Here is a 23,985-nt window from a genome sequence, read left to right on the forward strand (position 1 = left end):
CTGATTGGAAAAACCATCCACCAACAGCACCTCAGTCTTATCAGGATTGAGTCTCAGTTTGTTAGTTCTCATCCAGTCCATTGTTGCGTCCAGGCAACGGTTCAGCACATTGACCGCCTCACCTGAGGAAGATGAAAAGGAGAAGTAGAGCTGCGTGTCATCAGCGTACTGGTGACAACGCACTCCAAAACTCCTGATGACCGCACCCAATGGCTTCATATAGATGGTAAAAAGCATGGGAGACAAAACCGAACCCTGCGGGACCCCACATTGGAGTACCCACGGTGTCGAGCAATGTTCCCCAAGCACTATCTTCTGGAGACGGCCTGCCAAGTAGGAGCGGAACCACTGCCACGCAGTGCCTCCAACTCCCAACTCCGCAAGCCTCTCCAGAAGGATACCATGGTCGATGGTATCAAAAGCCGCTGAGAGATCAAGGAGAATCAACAGAGTTACACTCCCTCTGTCTCTCTCCTGACATAGGTCATCAAACAGGGCGACCAAGGCTGTCTCAGTGCCGAAACCGGGCCTGAAACCCGATTGAAATGGAACTAGATAATCGGTTTCATCCAATAGCGCCTGGAGCTGGTCAGCAACCACTCGTTCCAAGATCTTGCCCAGGAATGGAACGTTCGCCACTGGTCTGTAGCTGCTGAAATCCTCTGGGTCCAGGGAAGGCTTTTTCAGGAGTGGTCTCACTGCTGCCTCCTTCAGACAGCCAGGGACCACTCCCTCTCACAAGGAGGCATTTATCACTTCCCTGGCCCAGCCAACTGTTCCCTCCTTGCCAGTTTTTATTAGCCAAGAGGGGCAAGGATCTAGTACCGAAGTGGTTGCACGTACCTGTCCAAGCACCTTGTCCACGTCCTCGAACTGAACTGACTGAAACTCATCCAACAAAACATGATAAGACTGTGCTCCAGACACCTCACTAGGGTTAACTGCTATAAAATGAGAATCTAGGTCCCGACGAATGCGTAAGATCTTATGCTGGAAGTGCTCAGCAAACTCATTGCAGCGGGCCACCGAAGTATCTACAGTGTCCTGAAGGCCTAGATGGAGTAGCCCTCGGACAACTCTAAAAAGCTCCGCTGGGCGGGAGAGAGATGCCTTAATAGTGGCGGCGAAATATTGTTTTTTCGCCGCCCTCACTGCTCCTATATGCCGCTTGGTGAAAGCACAAACCAGTGTATAGTTGCATTCATCAGGAGTTCGTCTCCATCTCCGCTCAAGCCGCCTCCTATCTTGCTTCATCGCCCTCAACTCTGGAGTATACCAAGGAGCTGAATGAGCTCTGCAAAGGAGAGGGCGCGCAGGAGCGATCGTGTCGATAGCCCGGGCCATCTCCGCATTCCACAGATTAACCAGGGCGTCAACAGGAGCGCCGGTCCTATCAGCTGGAAAATCCCCCAGAGCCCTTTGAAAACCTTCAGGATTCATTAGTCTCCGGGGGCGGACCAATTTAATAGGTCCCCCACCCTTGCGGAGGGAAAAGGTTGCTGAAAGTCTAAACTTCAGCAAGCAGTGATCTGTCCATGACAAAGGGAGAGATGTAAAACTCCCCACATCCAGATCACTATCCCCATGTCCAGTAACAAAAATAAGGTCGAGTGTATGCCCCGATATATGTGTTGGGCCACTAACATATTGGGACAGCCCCATGGTTGTCATGGAGTCCATGAAGTCCTGAGCCGCCCCAGACAAAGTAGCCTCAGCATGAATGTTGACATCCCCCAGTACTAATAGTCTAGGGCATCTCAACAATACCTCCGAGACCACTTCCGTCAACTCAGTTAAGGAAGCCACTGGGCAGCAAGGTGGGCGGTACACCAAAAGGATTCCTAGTCTGTCCCTCTGGCCCAACACAAGGTGCAAACATTCCAGACCAGTAACTGCATGGACATGGTGCTTGGTGAGTGAGATGGAACTCTTATAGACCACAGCAACCCCACCTCCCCGACCCTCAGATCTCCCATGATGCTGGACCAGGTACCCCGGTGGGCAGATCTGGGAGAGACTAACTCCTCCCTGTTCGCCCACCCAGGTCTCGGTTATGCATGCCAGATCGGCTGCCTCGTCCATAATCAAATCATGGACGAGGGTTTTTTTATTATGAACCGATCTGGCATTAAAAAGCAGCAGCTGGAGATCTGAGAGTTGGCTGAGAGGACAACCAACAACCCTGCGGGTATGAGAAGGACCGGAACAAGGCACAGCCACAACATGTCTGGGCCGCGTTCCCCTTACCTGGCACGTCCTTCTCATAACACCATACCTCCCTCTGCCCATCACTACGGCAATTGGGGCCCCCTCATGTCTCCCCGCTAGATGGAAAGATCTCTTCCCCAGGCACATTATAAACTATAAATACAAAAAGAAAAAGAAAAAACTCAAATACATAAAATACACACTCTCACAACATGCATTCATATAAGCACCCAGAAAGAAAGCAGCAAGAGCAGCAGCCTCTCCTTCCCTTGGGCGATGGTCTCTTCCTCCTGCAGGCACTGGGTCTCCCAGGCCACCTCAGCCAGCCGGCTTATGTATCCCTCCAAAGAGGGACAGGTGGTAAGAATCAGTCCTGGCTTGCTGTGTTCCTGGGGCCTGGTCCTGCAGGATGCAGATCTGCCAGGCAGAAGTCCCACAGGGAAGGGTGGTGGAGGTAGTGGTCCCACAGCAGCAGCAGCAGCAGCAGCCGCCTCTCCTTCCCTTGGGCGATGGTCTCTTCCTCCTGCAGGCACTGGGTCTCCCAGGCCACCTCAGCCAGCCAGCTTATGTATCCCTCCAGAGAGGGACAGGTGGTGAGAATCAGTCCTGGCTGGCTGGGTACCTGGGGCCTGGTCCTGCCAGGCAGAAGTCCCTCAGGGAAGGGTGGTGGAGGTGGTGGTCCCGCAGCAGCAGCAGCAGCAGCACCGCAGCAGCAGCCTCTCCTTCCCTTGGGCGATGGTCTCTTCCTCCTGCAGGCCCTGGGGAGCCTCTGTCTTCTGTGTCAGGCTCTGGGCAGGACACACAGCACATGGGTTTATTGAAAGTAAAGGTGTTTCTTTGGCAAGGAAAGAAGCTGGATTAGTCCTCCTTTCATGAGGATATTACATTAGCTGTAGCAGCATAAGGCACTGTTGCAGTCCCTGAAGTCACCTTACAACGCTGGACTGTTTAGCCTTTTCCCTTCCTCTAGCTTGAACATCTATATGAACAGGAAACAATAAGTGAAGTGCTTCCTGTACTTTCCCTAGACTAGTGTCTAAAACTACTGTACAAGTTTCATTCCTAGCACATGTATTTGAACAGTGCCAAATATTAACATCTATTCTTGTTGTTCATGTTTGGAAAATGTCACTTATGTTTTCAGCATAACCTGCTTTGAACCCATCTTCATTATCTTATGGGATTCCACTATGCCTGATTGTACAAAGCCTCAGTCCAAACACAACTCCATTTTACTCTGGTTGGTAGACATTTCAGCCATCCTTTGTAAGCATATCCAGTCTGTAAAACGGTGGTTTGCCTGCTTATTTTATGGATGAGAGAAGGGTTTTAAATATTTAATTCCTAATATACGTATTCTTTTATATGTCAACATCCTAGCTGCAGCACATTGAGAACAAATTGGACGTGGCTCCTAATAGCACAGCTGTGTTGGATTCAGTCATGGACAGCAAAAAGCCATCTGCCGGTGCTACCAGGAAAATAAGTAGGAAAGGTATGTATTCGACTAAAAGGCCCTTGCCACAAATGAGTTTTTGGGTACTCAACACTCTAAATTGGGATGTTTGTTGCATACAACCCACACATTTGGGGGATGAAAAGACTAGAAGATTTGGCATGGGAGACAAAAGCTCCTGTCATGTATTATGACATAGCATACCCTTGATCTAGTCTTATTTATTTAATTAATTAATGTATAGCCAGCCCTTCCTTCCAGAAGGAGCCCAGGGCAGTCAACTATCACTGGGTATTAATATTCAGATCTTAGCTGTTCTCTTCAGCTTTTTTCTCTGGTCTTTTCCCCCACACCTTTGTCATCCACTCCGTATCTCCCAGCTTTCCAATTGTCAAAACCTCAACTCCGACTGTCTCTTCCTTAATAACTGTTAACTCCTCAGCTGACTGGAACCTTCGGCCAACCAGAGTCTGCTGGCACCCAGATCAGTCGGAATGAATTTACCTGATCCATGCCTTGCCTAATAAATTCTCAAAGCAGCTGCTTCGCTCTCCTCTCAGAACTTGTCACCTGTCAGTACCGCTAACTAGGCTTGCAACACTGTAACAGTACAAGGCCTCAAACTTTGACAGTCACAGAGGTCACAGAATATTTTTTGTACCAAACACAAACAGGCATATACTGCATTTCTCCTCAGGGTCCAACAATATCTGGAGGGCCACAGGTTCCCTAGCCCTGTCATAAACAATGAGGACAAGTTTATCTCCTATATTACAAGGGTTCACAGCATGGTTTGTTTCCTCTGTTTTGCTGGCCCAGGCTCCTGCCCGGCACGTTCACATATGGAGCAAAGCTCCTTGGCTCCTTTACCTTTGCAGTGCAGGTGTCTGTGTAAAGGATTAGGCATTGGCAGACACCACAGAGGAAGCATCAGTTTTGCATCAGTTATATTCATATGTTGCTTCAGTAACTTTGGAGTATATCAGATACCCTCATTAACAGGACTCATTGGCTGACCCGCAGTGACTGGGAGGAGCAAGAGCTCCGGATGTATGCTAACACATTATTCTGCACCTAACTCATTTACAAACAGCTACCACAAGCATATGCCTCTGTTTGGGCACCTGTTAACCCTGGCAAGAACGAAAGTATCTTCTAATGAGCACTGATCCTACCAGTAAACTAATTAACAGTTATTTGCATCTCTTAAAGTCAGGATGCTCCTGCTCAGCTTGGTTCCAGGAATTGTTTTGCACCCTGCCGTTTGCACTCAGCACTCCAGGTCAAGTACAATCTGGACTTAGGATTCCTATTCAGTTGTGTGCACAGCCTGCTCATTTGCTCCCTAAGCCATGTTAACATACCCACGTTTTATTTTTGGTGGGGAACCTGTGACCCTCCACATGTTGCTCAATTAAAATTTCCATCATCCCTGACCAAACTGTCCCTGTCATGAAATCTAGCCCCCAAGAGCCACGATTTACATGCTTCAGACCCAATTCCCACCCTTTGGGCAATTGATCTGGAACCCGATCACCAAATTCCCCTTGCCAAGGCTGTGCAAACCAACACCAACCCTGCAAGGTAGAAGATAGGCTGCCACCACCCCTTCACTGGTTCAACTCTGAGCTAGGGGAACTCAGAGCCCAGAAATTAGGTAAACCAAGGCTCAAATAGACAAGAGCCAAACAGACACTCCTTGTCCAGAAACCTCTGGTTAAACGAAAATACACTTCTGCTTAACTGCTTGGTAGTTTGTGGTCAAATGGCCAAGGTGCTGGATTCAGAACCAACTTCCCCCTCAATGAACACACCAAGTTAATAAGAAATAGCTTTATTAAAAATATTAAGTGCACATTAATATATAGCAGCAATACAATTCCTCAAAATCACACACCCAACCAGGGGTTCAGGTATAACATAAGAGAGTTCAACACACAACGGAAAATTACAAACTATCTATCCTGTCTATTTACTTAAGAGGTAGTTGATGTAAGTCTCATCTCTCCTCAGAGAGAATAGCATCAGGTAAGAAGCAGTGGAACCCCCCCTAGGTAACCACCCATCAAGATGGAATCCCAGGGGAACATTCAAGGGAACGTCCAGGGGAACAAAGGCTATGGGGCTCAGACCCTATACTTAAGGAAAAAGAACCCTAACGGTCCAGGATGAATTAACCAATCAGGGGCTTTCTGATGTAATCCTCTTCCCGAAGCTTCTTAACTTTTTCGCGCCTTGCAGGCCCCCCTCCCATCGCTGATCTCAACCTGCTCAGGCCCGCATGGCCTTGAGTACCAGGCTCCCAGCAGATTAGCAGAGATAAACAGGTGTTTCTGTTAGGCCTCCCCAACTGCTTGCAGCTGGAAACGAAACTTAAAATTTTCCTCTCACAGAGGAAGATGTAACTCCCATAGTCCCTTGTAACTGAGCCATGATACACAAACCAGGTTAACAAATGCACAGAAATTTACAATTTCATGACAGTCCCCAGCCCTGTCTTGGGCACTCCCACCCACCCACTGCCCTAAAGCAAAATCTTTTAAATTCTTAGTTATTAAATTCAACTTGCTCATTCTTGCTGACCACCTTTCATGGGACCTTCCAGGACAGGTTACTCCAATCCTAACTAGCTCCCTTCCCTGCTTTCTCTATTCTGTTTTTTGTCTCCCCTGTGTATGTGTGTGGGTTTTGTTTTTTTGGTTTGGTCAGTCTGTGTTTCACCCACTTTTGTGAGGATTGTAAGGAACCCAGGGCATGCAGTCAATTACCACATTCTGTGGGGTTCATGGCAGCCTATGGAGACTTGCCTATTTTCAGTCTCTGCATCATAGATAAAGAAATTCTTAAGTTTCGCATAAGTTGTATACAAGTGCTCAGTTGCTTCAGTAATGTTGGCCTACAACTGTGACCCTGGCCCTGGCCCTGGCCCTGAACTCCTCCGTAACTGTGCAACTTGAGAAATCTGATCCTACTCCTTCTCTTCTTGGAAGAGTTAATGGCACTTTAACCCTTTTATTTGAGCCCCCCCTGCATCTAGGCCTTCTTCGTATCCTACTGGATTCTTCATGTCCCTCTCAGTTTTTTAAATGGCAGGAGTGGTGAACCCAACAGTCCATGGGCCAGATCAGGTCAGCAGAGCCATTTGACTTGTACTGCTAGCTCCTTCTTCCTCCCCATTGGGTATGTTTGTGTGTGTGTATGTGTGTGTGCATGAGAGAGAGTGGTCTGTATGTCTCAGTGTAGTGCCCATGTGTGAGTATGCATTTAGTGGCCATTTGGCCACAGTCTCTCTGCTGGCATACCCTTGAGATGTTGACCAGCTTTGAATTTGACCCTTAAGCTGAAAAAAATTAGCTACCTCTGATACTATGGCAATAGTAAGATTCTCTGCATCTGTCTATCTCTGTCAAAGCAAGTATAAACTCTTGGTCCAGACAGGATGATGTGTGTCAGTTTTGCTTTTACTAACCATTTTACTTTTTGTAAACGTTATGGCAGTTTGATCTACACAATGATTTTACTTTCTGTCACCATTTTGTAACACTAAACAAACTTTTGGTTTGCTCAAGTTGGGACTTGCTGATCTATTTAACTGCCACTTGATCATTAAAGTGTAGTCCAATTTCCCTGTGGTGTGCTGCACCTCTGGGCCCACAGTCTTGAAATATCATGTCACCAGGGTGAAACGATCAGCATGTGTGTAGACTTGGTAATGGTATGCTGAGATGACAGAACACCTTGGCAATGGCTTCTGCATTGTTGTGATAGAACGCTTAGTTATAGCTTACCCGTTTTGACATTTGCCTATCTAGAACTATTTGATACTGATAGTTGAGTCAGATGGCTGTAGACAGGGACCTCCAAGTTACAACAGCATTACAAAGTTACTTGTTTGAAGTAGATATATTTTTCTTTATGCTTTTAATATGTTTTACAAACTTCAAAAATCAGTGTGTTACTTTGCTCCGATGGCTAAGCTCTTGTTTCTGAAAGCTTGCAACTGCTTTTAAGAGACACTGAAGAATTATTTAATGTATTGCACTGAAGTGTTAATTGATCCCCCAGAGATCCATGTAGGATTCCTCGGTTTCTCTTTCAGCCTGCAGGTCTGCCAGCCAAAAGAAGGAGAGGTCCCCCCGCTGCCCTCTTCGTGCTACCACTTTGGATAGCAACGTTGAAAAGAGAGAACGTGTTGAATTTCGTGAACCCCTTGTGGCCTCTTTCAGGTTAGTATGAAAGAAAAGGAATGTTTTACTGACTATTGGAATCAAACTGTAAGCATGGCTATTTTTAAGGAGCTAATATTTATTTATTAACTGGATTCCTACCTTTCAGATGTCAGTTGCACAAGGAGGTGGGGGAATGAAGGAGGAAGAGGGGAACTGGCCTACTAACTCTGTTGTATGTTGGAGGTGAGCATTAGTGGGGAGGAGAGAAGATGTATGCCATACAGTTCAACACTCCGTTCATGCTCAGATAAAGTGCTCAGATTTAGAGCTGGTAGCCAGCTCCAGTCTGGAGCTCTTTAGTATTATGTAGCATAGCAGGAGATTTTCAAGGAGAAAATTGAAGAGGGGGAGAATCCTCTGCCAGCCCTGCTCATGAGCTTTCCAGAGGCCTCTCTCTCCTGCTGTTGCTCCCCAGCAATTGGTATCAGCATGTGATTTCTTAACCTGGAGGTTCCATATATAGCTAGGCTTAGTTAGCACAACTACAAGGCTCCTGTTCCAACCTGGAATGCTGAACAGGAACGCTCCTGTTAGGGACTGGAGACACACAACATTTTGTTGTAGGTTTCTGCTTGTCTTTCCTTCTCATAGAAAAGTTGAATGGTCTAGTGCTTTTCAGCTGGACACAGAAAATAGAGTCACTCATGGACAAAGTAGGGCGTTCTGCATATGCTGCACATTTTCTCAGGTTTGCCAAAAGTATTTGTAAATTGGAAAAGAGAATACATTTACAGGGGCATTGCACATTCCTCTACCTCATTGTTTCCAGACCTGTGGGTCATGACCCACAAGTGAATCATGAAGCCTATGCTAGTGGGTCACGGTTTTTATAAGAACATCCAAATAATTATTGCTTTTGCTCCTTAACTAGTATGATGAATACCTCTTATGACTTCATTTTGCTGACATATTATAATGCTGTATTGACACTTGTAACTGAAAATTTGGAAAGTCTTGAGTCTTGCATTTCATTTTAGCACTTGGGAACCACTCTCTGGCGGCTGGCGGCAGATGCAGTGACGGTTTGCCGTGAGGTGCTCCTGCAGGAGGTTGTTCCGAGTAACTAATACAGCTCGCCTTTGCACAGGCACTGAAGGTAGCCCCCGTACATCAGAGGCGATCTGTAGTAGTCACACAAAACAACTCCCCCTGGGAGCACCTTGTGGCAACCTATCAGGGTGATCTGAAGCTTGCTTACTTTTTGTTCACTACTTTGCTGCTGAAGAAACAGGGAAGTTTGAGTGATGTCACTCTGATGTAACAAAGTTATCTTTGTGCAAATGAAAACTCAATGTGTGTGATAGGGCCCTCAAAGACAAATTTTTGGAAGTGAGACTATCAGAATTTTGCCTTCATGCTGTCACACTACGTATCCTGAGCTTGCTGATGAAGCTATCTCTGTGCTGCAGCCATTTGGTAGAACTATTATTTCCCAACAATAACTGCTGTGAGGATGAAATACAGTAGCAGACTATATATCAGTAATGATCTGAGACTGTCTGACAAGCATCAAACCTGTGTTGACCTATTCATTGGCAAAATGTAAGTTCAGCTATCCCACTGCTACTTCCCAAAATTGACTTTATCATTAAAAATATTCATAATTCGTTATATCCAACACTGCTTTTGCAGAAGAGTATCTCTTCAGAATAAATTTTTGTAGTTTATGAAGCAATATCCTGTAGTCAGTTGACTGGTGTTCTTCAATCCCCATTAAAAGATCTGTGAATAACAAAGTCCACATCAATAAGGGTGTTCATTAAATCTTTTCTGGGATGCCTCAAGTAATGGTTATAAATAGGTTAACTTTCAATTAAAATGCATGAAACGAACAAAACAAATTCATGAAACCAACAGCTGCCAAAGACCTACGGTCAAAAATTCATGTGACAATAAATTGATGGCTCACCATACCAAGTAAATTTGGATTTGTGAATTGCCATACCAAAAAGGTTGGGAACCACTGCTCTGCCTAATTTCCTCCCTTGTGTTAGGGATGCAACAGAAGTTTTGAGAACTCTCAGCATTTCAAAGCTGAGAGAATTGATTGAAGGAAAACCACCGCCTCTGATTTTAGTCATCTCTTGAAGAACTCTGAGCTGTGAAGGGGCAGAACTCCAAAAGCTTAAAGTATCCTGGAAAGAGGAGTAAAGTTAGGGTTTTCAAATGCACAGTGTGAGATGTACATTTGCTAACTCCAGTTCCCACTGCCAGTCTCCCATGCACTATGGGGAGGAAGAGATAAATATACTCCACTGTACTGCTCATGTTCAGTGTGCAGTTGTATTACCATGCTAGATTGCTGAGCTTCAGGACTAGGTAAATGGGAAAAGTATTCATCTAGCCCCAGAGATCAGCAGTCTTGTGATACTCTGCATCAGGAGGGCACGGATCAACAGTTTTTATACTCGCCACAGGTAAGCAAAAAATGGAGGCAAGCACCTGCAGCCAAGAAAGCTGCTGACATCTTTCCTGTAGCAAAGGCAGACAGGGAACATTCTGGTTTCAGCTGATGCTTGATAGAGAGGCTTGGAGCCCAACCAGCTCACTTAGCCTTCTTGCAGGAAAAAGAGGCAGAGAGTATACCAGCTTCAGTTGCAGCAGTCAAGGCAGTCCCTGCCACTCTTTTGTGCAGGAAAAGCAGTGGCCATGCTAGTTTGGCCCTACATGACTAAGATGCTCTGGCAGCTGCCAAACCACCCCCAGCCTTCCTCCCAACTTTGGAATTGGGGAGAAGGCAGGGATTGCTGCACAGCTGCTGATAATCCCTGCCCACCTTTATAGTTTCAGAGTAAGGAAGGACTTGTCACTCATATCGCTCACTAGACGGCAGTGGCACTCTTCCCATGTAAACATGAATGTCAAAAGGAGGGTTCCCATTTATCTCCCTTCTCCTTGCAGTTGCTTTCAGGACCTTAGTGTGTTTCCTCTAAAAGGGAAATATTTTTAAAGGCATTTTATTATGAAGAAGAACTTGAACTCTCACGCATTCTGTAGTTTAATTTCAAGATGAAGTCTCATAAGAAATTCAACAATAATAAGAATCATTTGGCAATCGGATACTTGCACAGGGATAGCAGTTTTCCATGAAAAAAGTCTATTATATCTTTTGTTTCGTATATACTGTATGATGATTAAAGTGGTTTATTACTTCTCACCTTTATTTTTCATGTTTAGGGATGCTCCATGGTCCCCGTCATATAAAACCTCTTGCCAACTTAGATGTTTAAAGCATAAAGAAGCAGGAAATAAGTCAGAAAAAATGAATCGTATAACATATGAAAAAGGTGAACCAGATTTTCACAGCAGAGATTTCAAAAGCCCATCTTCTGCAGATGAAACTGTAGTTCGATATTTGAATGACCGACCAGCAATTGATGCCTTACAAAGTTCACAGATTTTCTTTAAAGCTGTATCAGAGGAGGAAAAGACTGAGGAATCTAAAACTTCTCAGAGTACCACAACCCAGGATGATGAACTCAAAGAACTGCAGTTGGTGGAATCTTCAGCTTCTTCTGCCAGTACCTTCAGTGCCCACAGACTAGATATTTTAAAGCAGCATCAGCATGATGTCAAACTGGAAAAACTGAAGGAACGAATTAGAAAGCAGTGGGAGCTTCCAGAAGAATTGAGTGGCAGAGGGAATAATCTGGAATATGGTGATGACCTGATACCTGCTGTAGCTGCTGAGAATATAGTGACTCCAAAAGTCAGAAAAGTAACAACTGCACCTCCTGCTCCCTCATATAAAGGTACATAGTTTCTGAATTGAATCTGTGTGAGGAGAGAGAATTTATTTGGCTTGTGAAGCAAAGATTGTGGTTTCTATTGTAACACCCTACCTAAGAAAGAAACATATTAAAAACAAAGGATTATGATTTCCCACCTTCCAAACTTTACTTGCAATTTCCATCCATGAAGGTGATTTTTTCTTCGGATGCATTGTCCATGAGTCAAATTCACAAGCCTTGGATTGTGCCAGGCTCTCTGTAGAGGTTATTTGCTTTTAGTTATTTTAGATTATTTGACATTGTTTTAACTATCATAGCTGGAAACTATTTTGATAGCACAGTTTTCTGATACAACTTACGTGAAATTACTGATTGCACATGTACAGCAATCACACAGTAGTGTTTGCATTTTCATAGTTCTGTAGGCATGAGTCAATAATGTATATAAGTTATGCAGAAGTTTATGCAGAACTTCCCCCCCTTGCAATTCTTTTTTGCTGTCATGTCTCTTATCTGATACCTCATAATTCTACACATAAATTTATCATTTCACCTGTTTTTATGTAGCATAAATTTGAAATCGGGGTTTCTTTATTTTTGGTAGTGTATGTATCAGATGAGAGCCAGTGTGGTGTAGTGGTTAAGGTGTTGGACTACAACCTGGGAGACCAGGGTTCGAATCCCCACATAGCCATGAAGCTCACTGGGTGACCTTGGGCCAGTCACTGCCTCTCAGCCTCATGAAAACCCTATTCATAGGGTTGCCATAAGTCGGAATTGACTTGAAGGCAGTACACATCACACACATCATGTATCAGATGCTTAAAACACATTAATTTTCACCACATAATGCATTGATTGCCTTTAAGTTAACAGATTGTTTTAAGGCAAAGTCAGCTAAATATGGGTACTTTACTTTGTTAGGGTTCAATCCATCAGAAGCCAAGATTCGTACTCCTGATGGAAAGGTGTGGCATGAAGAGGAATTTCTCAGTCTCAGTAGAGAGTTATGTCATGACTTAGAACTCCAATTAGCAGGTAAGTATTAAACCCAATTTTATGAATATTCACGTGCAAAGCAAAGAACTGCTACACATTTAATACACACAACTAACCTATAAATTAACACCTTATAGCCCTACTTCCCAGACATCTTAGATTTTTTTAAAAAATTCAATTAAAATTGACAACACACTTGAATTCTCACACCTATGAAGTCTAACGTGAAAGCATTATGTTGTGTATTAAAATTCTGATAGGTCTGAGATTTAGTCTTAGCTAGGAAGGCAAATTGCTACTGTTCTCATACATGGCTTCATGTATTCTTCTAGCTGTGCTAATTGTTCTTGCACACTGTTTTTCAGAAGAGGATTTGGCAGTGAAAGAGACACCTGATGAAAAAAAGAAGGAGAAAAAAGCGATCAGACCAGTACGCAAAATCCAGAAAGTGACACAGCTTTCAAGTCCTGATTCCAAACCAGGTCAATTCAAGTGTAGCTTTCAAACAAACTTTGGCTTGTACTCTTTCAACACTGTTCAGTTTACATCTTTCCTTCCTTTGATCCAGGCACCACTCCACCACGGGTGTTATCCCTTCTCTTTATACAATCCTTGTTCTGTCTTGCAATTTACCTTCCTAATGAAGCACTGGAAAATTAATCTGTATGTCTTTGGTTCTTTATTTTAGGCGGCACCAATGCAATAACTACATCATCCTGGCGGGAAGGACAAAGACTGATAATGAAGCTACTAGGTCCAGCACCCAAAGTAGTAGAGGAACAGGATAAACAACCAGTATCCTGTGACAGAACTGGGAGAGATAAATCCACTAAATCTGGTAAGCTGACTTTGTACAGCATGGTTTTTAAAAAAACTTTAATGTTGTATAGTGTGCTTCTCAGGTGACTGCAGATAGTCTGTTTATGCTGTAAAAAGCAGTTTATGTACTTGCCTGGTCTTCTTTGTTAGTTTTTAAAAATTTTGTTGAAGTTTTTCTGTGTCCCAGTCCCACAGAACTTGGTGGGATTTAATTTCAAGTAATCAGCCTTCAGATAATGCTGCATTGTGTTTCTTTATACGGCTGACAGGAAGATCTGTTTTCATATACCTTTTTGGTGGGGAACTTCCAGCCTGTGGGCAGATTAGGCCTGGCAGGGGTCCTAATTAGGCTCATGGAGCAGTTTCCCCCAAACCGTCATATGCAACATCAGGTGTGGGGCAGATAACAATGCAGCTACAAAGGAACAATCAGGCACCTTACAGTGTGCTCCTGATTGCTCCTAAACAAGAGGGGCTCGCGTTTGGTACATTTTTAATTTTGGCACCCTTCTAGAATTGGTTCTGCTCAGACATTCCCAAGTGCAGCCCCTGCCAAAGTCCTGCCAATATTAGGGTGGTGACAGTAACCACTTATCCGTGCCCTGCTGAGATTGCCTGTATTCCAGAGTTCCCGACTGGGAATGGGATGCTGACATATTAACCTGTATTCAGGTACTCTGATCGTCTTCTCTGACAGCGCAGGGTTTGACCAGGGTGGGGAGATTTTATTTAACTAAGTGGTAAAATGTTATTCTATTTTTCTTGTTGAGCAGGATTGCCTTGTTATATGTCTCAACCCTTCAGCATGGGACAAGCTATGAATCTAAATTTAAACTCTGCTAAGAACACTTGTCTTTCTTTTCTTGTTCTATTGTACGATAGTTTCAAAAGTGTTTTTGTCGTTTGCTTGAGAATTTTGCATGTACATTTTCATAAAGATTGCTATCTATTTGATTTGGACATCTTGTGCTCTAAAAAGGGTATTATGCATCTGACCTAAGGATTATCAACTGGAAAGACAAGAGTAGCGCACATTTGAGTTGTATATAGCAGGGTAGGGAACTGACGGCCCTCCAGATGTTGTTGAACTACAACTCCCATTAGCCTTAGACAGCATAGCCAGTGGAAGGGATGGTGGGAATTGTAGTCCAGCTGCATCTATGGAAGATCACAGGTTTCCCCATCCCAAGTCTATAGTCTGAGGAGCTTTCCATGGTCTCCTGAACAGAGAGAGGCTTTGGTGATAGCAGTGTATCTTTTAACTCAACCATTACATTGGGAATCTGTACTGGTTTGGGGTGTTTGTTCAACTGACAGACTTGTGACAATTACTTGTTTTCCATCCTAGCTGACACCTTTGTTGTCACTGTCACTATTTATTCATCCTGCCTTGTTGTAGAACTTTAGGGCAGCTGGGGCAGACGAACTCCCTAGACGTATCTTACAGTACTAATCTAGTAGTAGAGAAACTAAGAAAGTAATACCACATCAACTTTAATCAGGCTGCTGGCTAATTGAACATTACACTACTGACAGTTTTGTAAGTTCTCCATCCAGTACGGGACGGGGTAAGATAGCCTGAGTGCAACACATCATGTGTGACTGTAATTGCAACAGAACCGCGTAATTGGGACCCAGCTGGCTTTAAGTTTAGTTAATTTTAGTAAGTGAAAGGGCCTGTGGCCACGAGGCACTACAGTTAAACAGCCTTGTTTTTTTCCCACCAAGGGACTCAAAGACATAAAACTAACAACACTCTTACATAAGAATTCATTTAATTTTCAGCTTCTTTCTTGGCTGTGGCTTGAGCTCCTCAGTAATATTGGGTTGCTGTTGTATATGGTCTCAGTCTTTAATCCCTTTCTTCTAGGCATTTCATTGTCAGTGTCTTACCCCACAAGAACCGTCAACATTTCTGTAGGCTGATCCAGGTTCCATTCATTTTTGCAGAATAATTAAGTCTTCAGGTTTGCCTTTATTAAGCTGCCACAGCTGGAGTCTTTTATCACATGAGTACCTCACAATGTTTGGTTCAGGCCATTTTACTTTAGAAATGCCAAAATCTATGTGGGAGTCGCTTTAAGGTGCATAGTGATCTTTAATATTTTTTTGCCCATCACCATTGTTGTGGAACCCATATAGCAGAGCTGGGGAACTGGATCCATTCAGCAGATCCTGGGTTCTCCCATCCTCAGCAAACCATTTTGACAGGTGGGCAAAGCTCACCCACTTGTTTATTACCTGACATCACTGTTTATTGAATTAGTATCACACCCTTCCTCTGAAAAGAGTGCAAGGGGCAAGCACTTCTGTGATTAAAAAATACAATTAAAAACATACTTAAAACATTTGAAAATGATGATGTCATATGATCCATCTACAAAGGAGAATTTAAGCCTCCCAAGCAGGGCTTGAAGTTACCACCAATCAGCTGATCACTGTTGACTTCAAACTCTGCTTTCTGCAGGGGTCAGCTGTGCTGCTGAGTTCCGATCACAGCAGGACTGAAATCAGCCCGTCAACTGATAGGTGTTGACTTCAACCTCGGCCTTCTGTTTGAATCGGCTGCACTGATTGGTGGCAACAGCAAGCCTCCCTTGAGAGGGAGGGAGGGAGGGGGGCTGTTGAGCATCCATTGCAACCCTTGATCAATTGGTCGTTATGACAAATTAATTTGCCTAAGTATTTGATTCTCTAAATTAACTAGTTAATTAGCTGGGGAGGCTAAATTCCATTTCAATTTAATGAACTTCTGGGTTGATTCAACAGAGTAATCAAGCACTTGGTTCCTGAGGTATAATTTTTTTTTTTAAAGGACTGATTGTTGCCATTGGCAAAATGTCTAAGGATCAATCTAAAAGTAATCCAGAGCACTAAAAAATCTTTTAAAACAATCTAAAACCATGGAGAAATTAGCAGGAGCAAGTGGCGTGGTAGCGCCTGTAGTCCGCTCAGAAAAGAAAAAAGACAATTAAAAACACAAGCAGCTGTGGCATACCCAGAGATAGCTGCCATTTTGAGTTCTAACGCAATGTTCTAATGGCAATGGGTGGCCCATTAGCTCCTGTGGTAGTGGAGAAATTGGCCAGAGGTGCAAACAGGAGCCTAACGAACCCTGCAAGCACTGTGACAGCAGAGCAATTGGGGAAAAGATGACCAAATGAAAGGGAAAAAATAAGGGGTCATTCTTACCGTCTACACTGCTGGACCACAGAAGAGCAGCTTCTGATTTCCCTATCAGAACTAGGACCCAACATGTGTATCCAAAATGTCTTGAGATCCTGTGTATAGATACCAATAGGACCAAGCTACCAGATTATAGTTTCTTAATAGAAACTCTGTGTGTATGTGTGTGTGTTGTATGCATGTTGTAAGAAATCATCTTCATGCAGTGTTCCATCACTGACATTTCAAGCGAAAATCTGAGAAAACATGGAACACAGCAGCCTTATGGACCACTATTTCTATCTGCCATCCCCAAAGCGTTTCATGTCTTCAGAGTTTTGCAGTTGGTTCCTCTGTAGTGCTTGCCTGAATGTCTTTAATTGTTTTTGCCTTTCTAAAGCATTCAAGTGGATAGATTTTTGACACTTAAAAAAATCTGTAGAGTGAGAGGTAAAATAAAAATTGTGCTTTCCTCACTTCTCATATTTTCATGTTTAAACAAATACCATCATTCACAGACCCTCCTTCCATAACAAGCCATGAAATCCACAGGTGGAATATATCTAACACTACTTTTGTCTCACCATCCCAGCAACCCGTGTTAGTAGGACAGAAGCTCATTTCAAGTTGGATGTGACCGTAAAACCCCAATCAAAAAGTCCTGAAAAATCACAGAGTAAAGTAAGAATGGAGAATAGTCTGAAGAAAAAACACTCTGCTCTTCAGGATAGAAAACAGGGAGAAGACCATGTAAACAAGGAGTTCTTGCCAGTGGAGATCCGTGGGATTCTTGATGACCTACAACTGGACTCTGTGTCTCAGGGTACAGAACAAGTGAGGGATGAAGAAAGTCAGAACCAAAACTCAGCACCTGCTGCCTTTATTAGAAGCCACAGCCCAACCAAAAGAAAACCAGATAAGCTGTCTGCCATTGAAGAGCCTCAAGTCACTTCTAAGAAACGCCATTATGATTCAGATGAAGTTCGCCAGTATATTGTTAGACAGCAGGAGGAGAGAAAGAAGAGGCAAAACGAAGAAAAGAAAGCACAGAAGGAGGCAACAGAACAAAAAAATAAAAGACTTCAGGAGCTTTACAAGAAACAGAAAGAGGCTCTTGCTAATAAGACAAAGAGCACATTGGCTCCTGAATTAGCCACCAAGCAATTACAAGAAACTTATTCTAAACTGTTACTGGAACAACCCTTGCTGGAGGAGCCACTGCCCCCTGTAAAAGAAGTACAGGTAAAATAGCTGTTTGCAACAGTGAATGGGTTCTTTCTTGCTGTTTGAAAATTTGTATGCATGATTTTTGAAAAAAGATTTTTTAAGAATTTGGAGCAGAAAATAGTAAGTAGTGGGTAACGCTGGAACTGAACTTTTGTTTCTGCCTGCAGTGTGGAACACAGGCAGAAGAAAGAAATGCCCAGACAGAAGTGGGTTAAAATGGTTGCAACTTTTACAGCTCACAGCATTTGTCATGGCTAGAATCCAGACAATGGGCAGCATGTGTGGGTGGAGTGTTGGTGAAGGCAGGAAGCTCAGGCCCATCATGGCGCAGACTAATGCCGTCCCTGTAACTTGTGTGTGGCAGTCCTTGTGAAGTGCTTAGACCTTGAAGTGACACCTCAAGATCCAGTTCTCTTCATGGAGGGGGTCTCTGCCCAATTGGAGCAATTCACTGTTTCTTGCACCAGCCCCCCATGCCCCATCCCACTTTGTGCCATGATCCTCCAGGAAGGCTTTTTGGAGAGGGGATGATAAAGTCCCTTTGTGAGAGCTTTCTCCTTTTGCGGTATATAGGATTCAAGCCATCACATATACTTATAGCAAACTTGATTCTCTGAATGCCCATCATAAGTAACCAAAAGAGCACCATGCATACGCACAAATGATGTACTGAGAGAACCCTAAGGTTTGCAGAAGGAGAAAAACTTTAGGGGAAAAAACCTTGAGGAAAACTCCCCGAACACCTCACTGACGATTCAGCAGTCCCAGTGGTCATAGAATGCTGACTGATTGGGGGTGGAGGAGACAGAAAACCATGGACGAGGGGGAATAGAATGGAGTATCCTGGAAGTGGGCATGATGCCAGCCTACTAGCTAAAAACAGGAGTACTTCACACTGCAACATTTTGTTGCAGGCACCACTTGTGTTTTAATATGAAAGTGAATTATTCTTGCCAAAGGACCAGCTGGTGTTTTCTTATTCTTGTGTAGCCTGCTTTTATTATGTGTGCAAAACAAATGTCGGTTGTTGGCTTTGTCACTTGGGACTCTGTCACATTTTTTAGAACAAGATTTTCTCTTCATTGTTTCTAACAACAGATTTCCATGTTATTAAAAATATTTTTATTTTTCTTCCCAGTCCACACCTGGATATCAACCATCTGGAGAATCTGACAAGGAGAACAAGGTGCAGGAGCGTCCTCTCAGTGCATCCTCTAGTAGCGATATGTCTCTCTCAGAACCTCCTCATACTCTCATTCGGTAAGAGAGCAAGTGTGTGTTTAAGCTGCTTTTAAGTATTTTAAAAGTACTTTTAATGCTCCTTTTTAATGGTCCTGACTTAGCAATATAACCTCCATAACAACAGAGAGATTTGAAGACTTTTCCCCCAAATGACACTGAAATGTTAAAATTCAGTACTTTAGAATTTTATATCTGGAATACTTCATATTATAAGAATATGCCACTGTATGAAATATAGGTTGAAAAATCAATGATGTTCTTTCTGCATAGCGATTGCTCTGGATGTGCTGCGATTCTGTGACAGTGCATAAAAGGTACAAAATTATTTTGGGATAAATAATTCAACAAAATAAACGGCAAGATTCTAGCCCTTATTGTTACACCAATATTATTGAAAGCTTGTGGGCAATGCGTACTGAAGCTTCAGAAGCCCAAATGGTGACTTGCCAAACTTCCAGCGGTTGGGATAGGATTGAATGCCCTGATTAGCATCTTTCCTCTCCCCATGACCAGAAAAACAAGAGGAAAAATTGTATAAAATACTAACAAAATGTTGAGCAACATTAAGTGAGTTATGCAAAATGCTCAATTTATAGTAATGGTAGAATTCAGCCTTCTTTTGGTATAGAATTTAGAAAGCTTGAGTGCAGAGTGTTTATCTTTTAACATTTACACACAGTTCTGCACTTGAGCACTTTTCATGCTATGTGATAACTACTCAAGTGCTTCATTTTGTGTATTGTATTATATAAAATCATGTGTAGGTATGTGAATTTAAAACTTGTTGTGATTGGATAATTCTTTAGGGGTACTAGGACTAGACCTCCAAGTGGGTTATTCATGTATGGGCATAATGTTTAAATTGGGGATATGCATATAAAATCCAGCATGTGTTGGCCTGAACAGTATAATTGGTATTCCACATAAAATCCAGTTACCGACTTTGTTGATTTTACTGGTATTAACTCTTTTGAAATCTTACATTCATGCATGGACAACCAGTGCCTTAAAGATGGAACAGGTGTGCCTTCAGTGGGATGGGAAGATGCATTGTTTCTGTCCCCATGTATAGGGGAAATAATCCAATCTGGGGTCAAAGGTCTAGTTTAAAAAGTGATTTCATATATGTGAACATTTAATTGTTAAAGGTAAAGACTTTGTTCTTTCAGGTTTATGAGAGTTCACCCTTTTTGTTTTTAGGAATAATTTATTGGACCCTTTATGGATTCAGCCGGACAGGCTGACTTCAAAAGTCCAACGTTCTTGTTCACAACCTTGTACTGTCTTAAGTGGAGAATTCTTCCCCCAGCCTTTGTCCCAGGATCATGTGGGCATCTTGCAAGAGGACTTTGACTCTGTATTATCAACTAGGAGGAGTCACAGCCCAGCTGTAGGATCCATGCCTTTGGCATCCCAGGCATTTATGACATCTGCTGTACAGCCCACCATTAATCAGTATAAAAGTAAATTGGACCGTATTGAAGCTCTGAAGGCAACAGCAGCTTCTCTGTCAAGCAGAATAGAAAGTGAAGCCAAGAAATTAGCTGGGGCTAGCATTAACTATGGTGCAGTGTGGAATTCAGAGCATGATTTGTTGCAAGGAGATCAGGGTGATGGCTACTGGGCAAAAGCCAGCAGCCCCCCTATGAAAGAAGATGATGTCTTTTCAGCCAGGCTTCAGAAGATGTTGGGTACCTGCATCTCTCATACAAGTTTTGATGATAACCTTCCTGGAGTCGGAAATCTTAGTGAGTTTAAAAAGCTCCCGGAGACTATCAGTCCTCATGCTGCCCCTATTAGCCTTCCAGGCAATTACAAAATGGAAGGAATATTGGGAAATCTATCCAAAAAAAAAGCATGCTCCCCTGGTGCTGATAGTAAAGCTATAATTCTGCATGATTATAGCATTGATTCAATAAGTGAGGGGCCACTCAGTGATGGTCCCGCATCTGAAGAGGAAGAAGAAAAACATGAGCACCCAACTTTGAAGACCGCAGAAGTGTTAAAGGTAAAAGAATTCTGTGTGGCAGATAAAACTGGCTATGAACCCATAAAAGAATTTCAGAAGGAGGCAGAGAAGTATTTGCCCATTTTTACACAGATAAGGAGTGCCCCAAGACCTTGGGAAGAACTGGCAAAGGGAAGTCCACATAGTGTCATCAACATCTTTACAAAATCTTACCAGCTGAGTGGAAAAGGTAAGGAAATGGAAGACTTATTGCTGCAACTGGTATGTTGTTGAATAATTGTCAAGATAACTGCACTTTCATGATATATACTTGAAATCCTGAGGTTCCGCTCTTCTAAATGATGCTATAAATCTGTAGCTTAGTTTTTTGCTGATACCAGTATTTATTGATATGGAGGAAATTTCCAGTCCCATCTGGAAATGTTGACATCTCTTTTACATTGAAATCACTTAATGCTCTTCAGATTGGACCTGAACATTGTTGCCTAGAAAGTAAATTTCCAAAATCTTCTGTATAGCACTGTAAAGAGCCTGTGACTCTAGTCATTTATTTTAATGGGTTTTGGATCTCTGTCAGATTGAACTTTTGTTGAAATACAAACATCTTTCTAAAATACAGATTATATGTGACTGTATCCAGCTAATTTGTTCCATTAGCACAAGAATTTCCACTTCTACAACAGAAGTCCCCCCCCGTGCCCCCCAAATCTGTTCTAGGGGTTATTTCCATCCCCCTGGAGCAGATTTGGACAGGAGGAAGAAGAGACAGGGAAAGTTCTGTTGCACAAGCTCAAATCCTTGTGCTGATGAAAAAATATTTTTTTACCATGGTGTTTACTTTTTCCCCTATTACAGGATTTGAAGAATGGTCAGGACAAGGATCACCAACTCAGCGATCTTTATTCCCAGTCATGAGCCCTCCAGCTAGCATTGTTTCATATGAGGATGACTTCATCTCATCACAGGGAAGTGGAACCATGACAGACAAAAGAGTTTCTCTTGAGCCCAGGTACCTAATGAGTTTACAAATGGCAATGAAACAAAATTGAAGAAAACGTATGTGTCTTGAAGAATGTTTTGCCTGCGCACTAAGGGTTGTCTTTCATTTCTCAGTGAACCGGGAATTGTTCCTTGTTAAAGAGTACATCAAATCAGTGGATTGTGGGATAGAGCAGAGTAAAGTATTGTCTCTTTAAAACAGCTTTCCAGTCTCAAACTAATACTGTTCTTTAGTGGTACAAATGGTACTCAGCTCAATTGTTTTTGAAAATCCAGAATTCTGATCCTGAGAACTATTCAGTTATTGCAGAATTCCTATGTTGATGTTTTCAGTTAGGATTGCCAATAGTTTAGTCAAATAATTTTAGAGATTAATTGATTAAATCTAAATAAATGTACATATTTTCATACTTTCAATATAGGTAATTTAGTATCTTGAAGGATATTGGAGAATGAGAACTCACAGATTAACAAACAAAAGCTGTTGCATTGTTAAAAGAAAAGGCATCTGTAACAGTTTAATTCCTTACTACGATGACTTAAAAAAATAAAATAAACATGCTCCTAACAATCAGCCTAGGTTAATTGACTGCCAGAGCAATCCAACTGCTGGAAAGCTGGCAGAGGGGGTGCTGGCAGAGAAGGAGCTGGCAGAAACCTCTGCAGGATCCTCTTCACGGGAGCCACCAGCCTGGCTGAACACAGGCTCTGTTGGGAGCCGCGCGCATGAGCCAGCTGGAAAGCACCAGCTCCATCAAACAGGCTTCCCAGGGAGTAAGCGCTCCCCATGGGCCTGAATGGAAAGTTAAAAATTTCTTTTACTCCACTGGCCTTTTGGCCAGCAGAGTTTCAGGGGGATCAGGACCTGGGGGAGGGATCTGAACGCGAGAAGGATCTTGTCAGTCCTCCCTGTGGCTCCGTCCCTGTCACACCTTCAGAACGCCCCATTTTCAGGGCTTCCACTGGTCCTCTCTCCCCTGGGCTGGCCGTCTCTGGCAGACCCTTGCTGGCACCAGCAGGCTCCTGGCAGAGCCCATCTCTGTCACAGCAGAGGGCTGCTGCTGCCAGTGGAGACTGGTGCAGCTGGGAGCTTCCCAGTACAGCCGGTGCTCCACGGCATCCAATTCTCCCCAGCCCAGTGGAAAGATGAGTTGGATTTCGCCCTAAACCATCTTTAGCTGTCTCCAAAGTGATCTTAAATTCAGCTGCTTTTAAAAGTTCTCATCTGGTGTCTGGAGTGGCTTTATTAAGACATTTCAGATATTAACTTTACAAATAGTTATAATAGTAAACTGTTGTAATTGGCCATAGCTTTGTTTAGATTGATATAACTGAGAAACTTTGGCAGTATTTTAATTCCATGCCTATATTGACAGTGGCAGCAGCCCCCCCCTCAAAGAAGGTGCCACCAGGAAGTCACTGTATGAGCTCCAATCTATGGAGTTTATATCCTCAGGAACACCATCTGCAGGTTCTTCTCGTTCATCTGCATCTTCTAAAAAAAGAGGTAAAAAGGAAAGTAAGTGCCATTTACTATGCTTGCATATCTGTCATTTGTATAGTAACGTAAGTATATATTTCTTCGAGTGGAGTCTTGCAGAGGGATGTTGCCAGGAAACCCTACCAGAAACTTACCAAGCATTGGGGAAGAGCCCCTCCTTACACTTTTCTTTAGCCAGCTTTAGGCCATAGACAATGATCAAGGACTGAGACTGTTGTCCCCACATCAGAGATAAAAGAAAAGTGGTCCTGGATATCATGCTTTTAAGTCTGTTACATCATGTTGACCAGTAGGGTATCAAAACAGAGCCATCCACAGACAAGAAGAGGTTGTCTCCATATTCAGGAAAACTCACAGGTACTCAAAAATTAAGATAACCTGAAGCAGTTCAATGGAGGATATTATTATTAATTATGTTTATTAGCTGCTTTTTTCAAAAA

The 23,985-nt window shown here is 43.1% G+C and overlaps 1 protein-coding gene across 6 annotated transcripts in view; it reads left to right on the forward strand.

The window, feature by feature from the left end:
* Nucleotides 1-23,985, forward strand: part of CEP350 (centrosomal protein 350) — a 142,453-nt gene that overhangs the window by 25,272 nt on the left and 93,196 nt on the right. For 5 of the 6 annotated variants that reach the window (XM_061634242.1, XM_061634241.1, XM_061634240.1 and 2 more), the window contains exons 4-14: nucleotides 3,589-3,703; nucleotides 7,764-7,890; nucleotides 11,071-11,645; nucleotides 12,549-12,662; nucleotides 12,989-13,105; nucleotides 13,312-13,461; nucleotides 17,200-17,849; nucleotides 18,973-19,094; nucleotides 20,277-21,274; nucleotides 21,901-22,054; nucleotides 23,421-23,563. In XM_061634242.1, coding sequence (XP_061490226.1) covers nucleotides 3,589-3,703; nucleotides 7,764-7,890; nucleotides 11,071-11,645; nucleotides 12,549-12,662; nucleotides 12,989-13,105; nucleotides 13,312-13,461; nucleotides 17,200-17,849; nucleotides 18,973-19,094; nucleotides 20,277-21,274; nucleotides 21,901-22,054; nucleotides 23,421-23,563 — 3,265 coding nt within the window. The remainder of the gene's footprint in view (nucleotides 1-3,588; nucleotides 3,704-7,763; nucleotides 7,891-11,070; nucleotides 11,646-12,548; nucleotides 12,663-12,988; nucleotides 13,106-13,311; nucleotides 13,462-17,199; nucleotides 17,850-18,972; nucleotides 19,095-20,276; nucleotides 21,275-21,900; nucleotides 22,055-23,420; nucleotides 23,564-23,985) is intronic. The other variant, XM_061634243.1, reaches the window with a different exon arrangement.

The sequence above is a fragment of the Rhineura floridana genome, chromosome 6 (genome assembly GCF_030035675.1).
Source record: "Rhineura floridana isolate rRhiFlo1 chromosome 6, rRhiFlo1.hap2, whole genome shotgun sequence".
Lineage (NCBI taxonomy): Eukaryota > Metazoa > Chordata > Lepidosauria > Squamata > Rhineuridae > Rhineura > Rhineura floridana.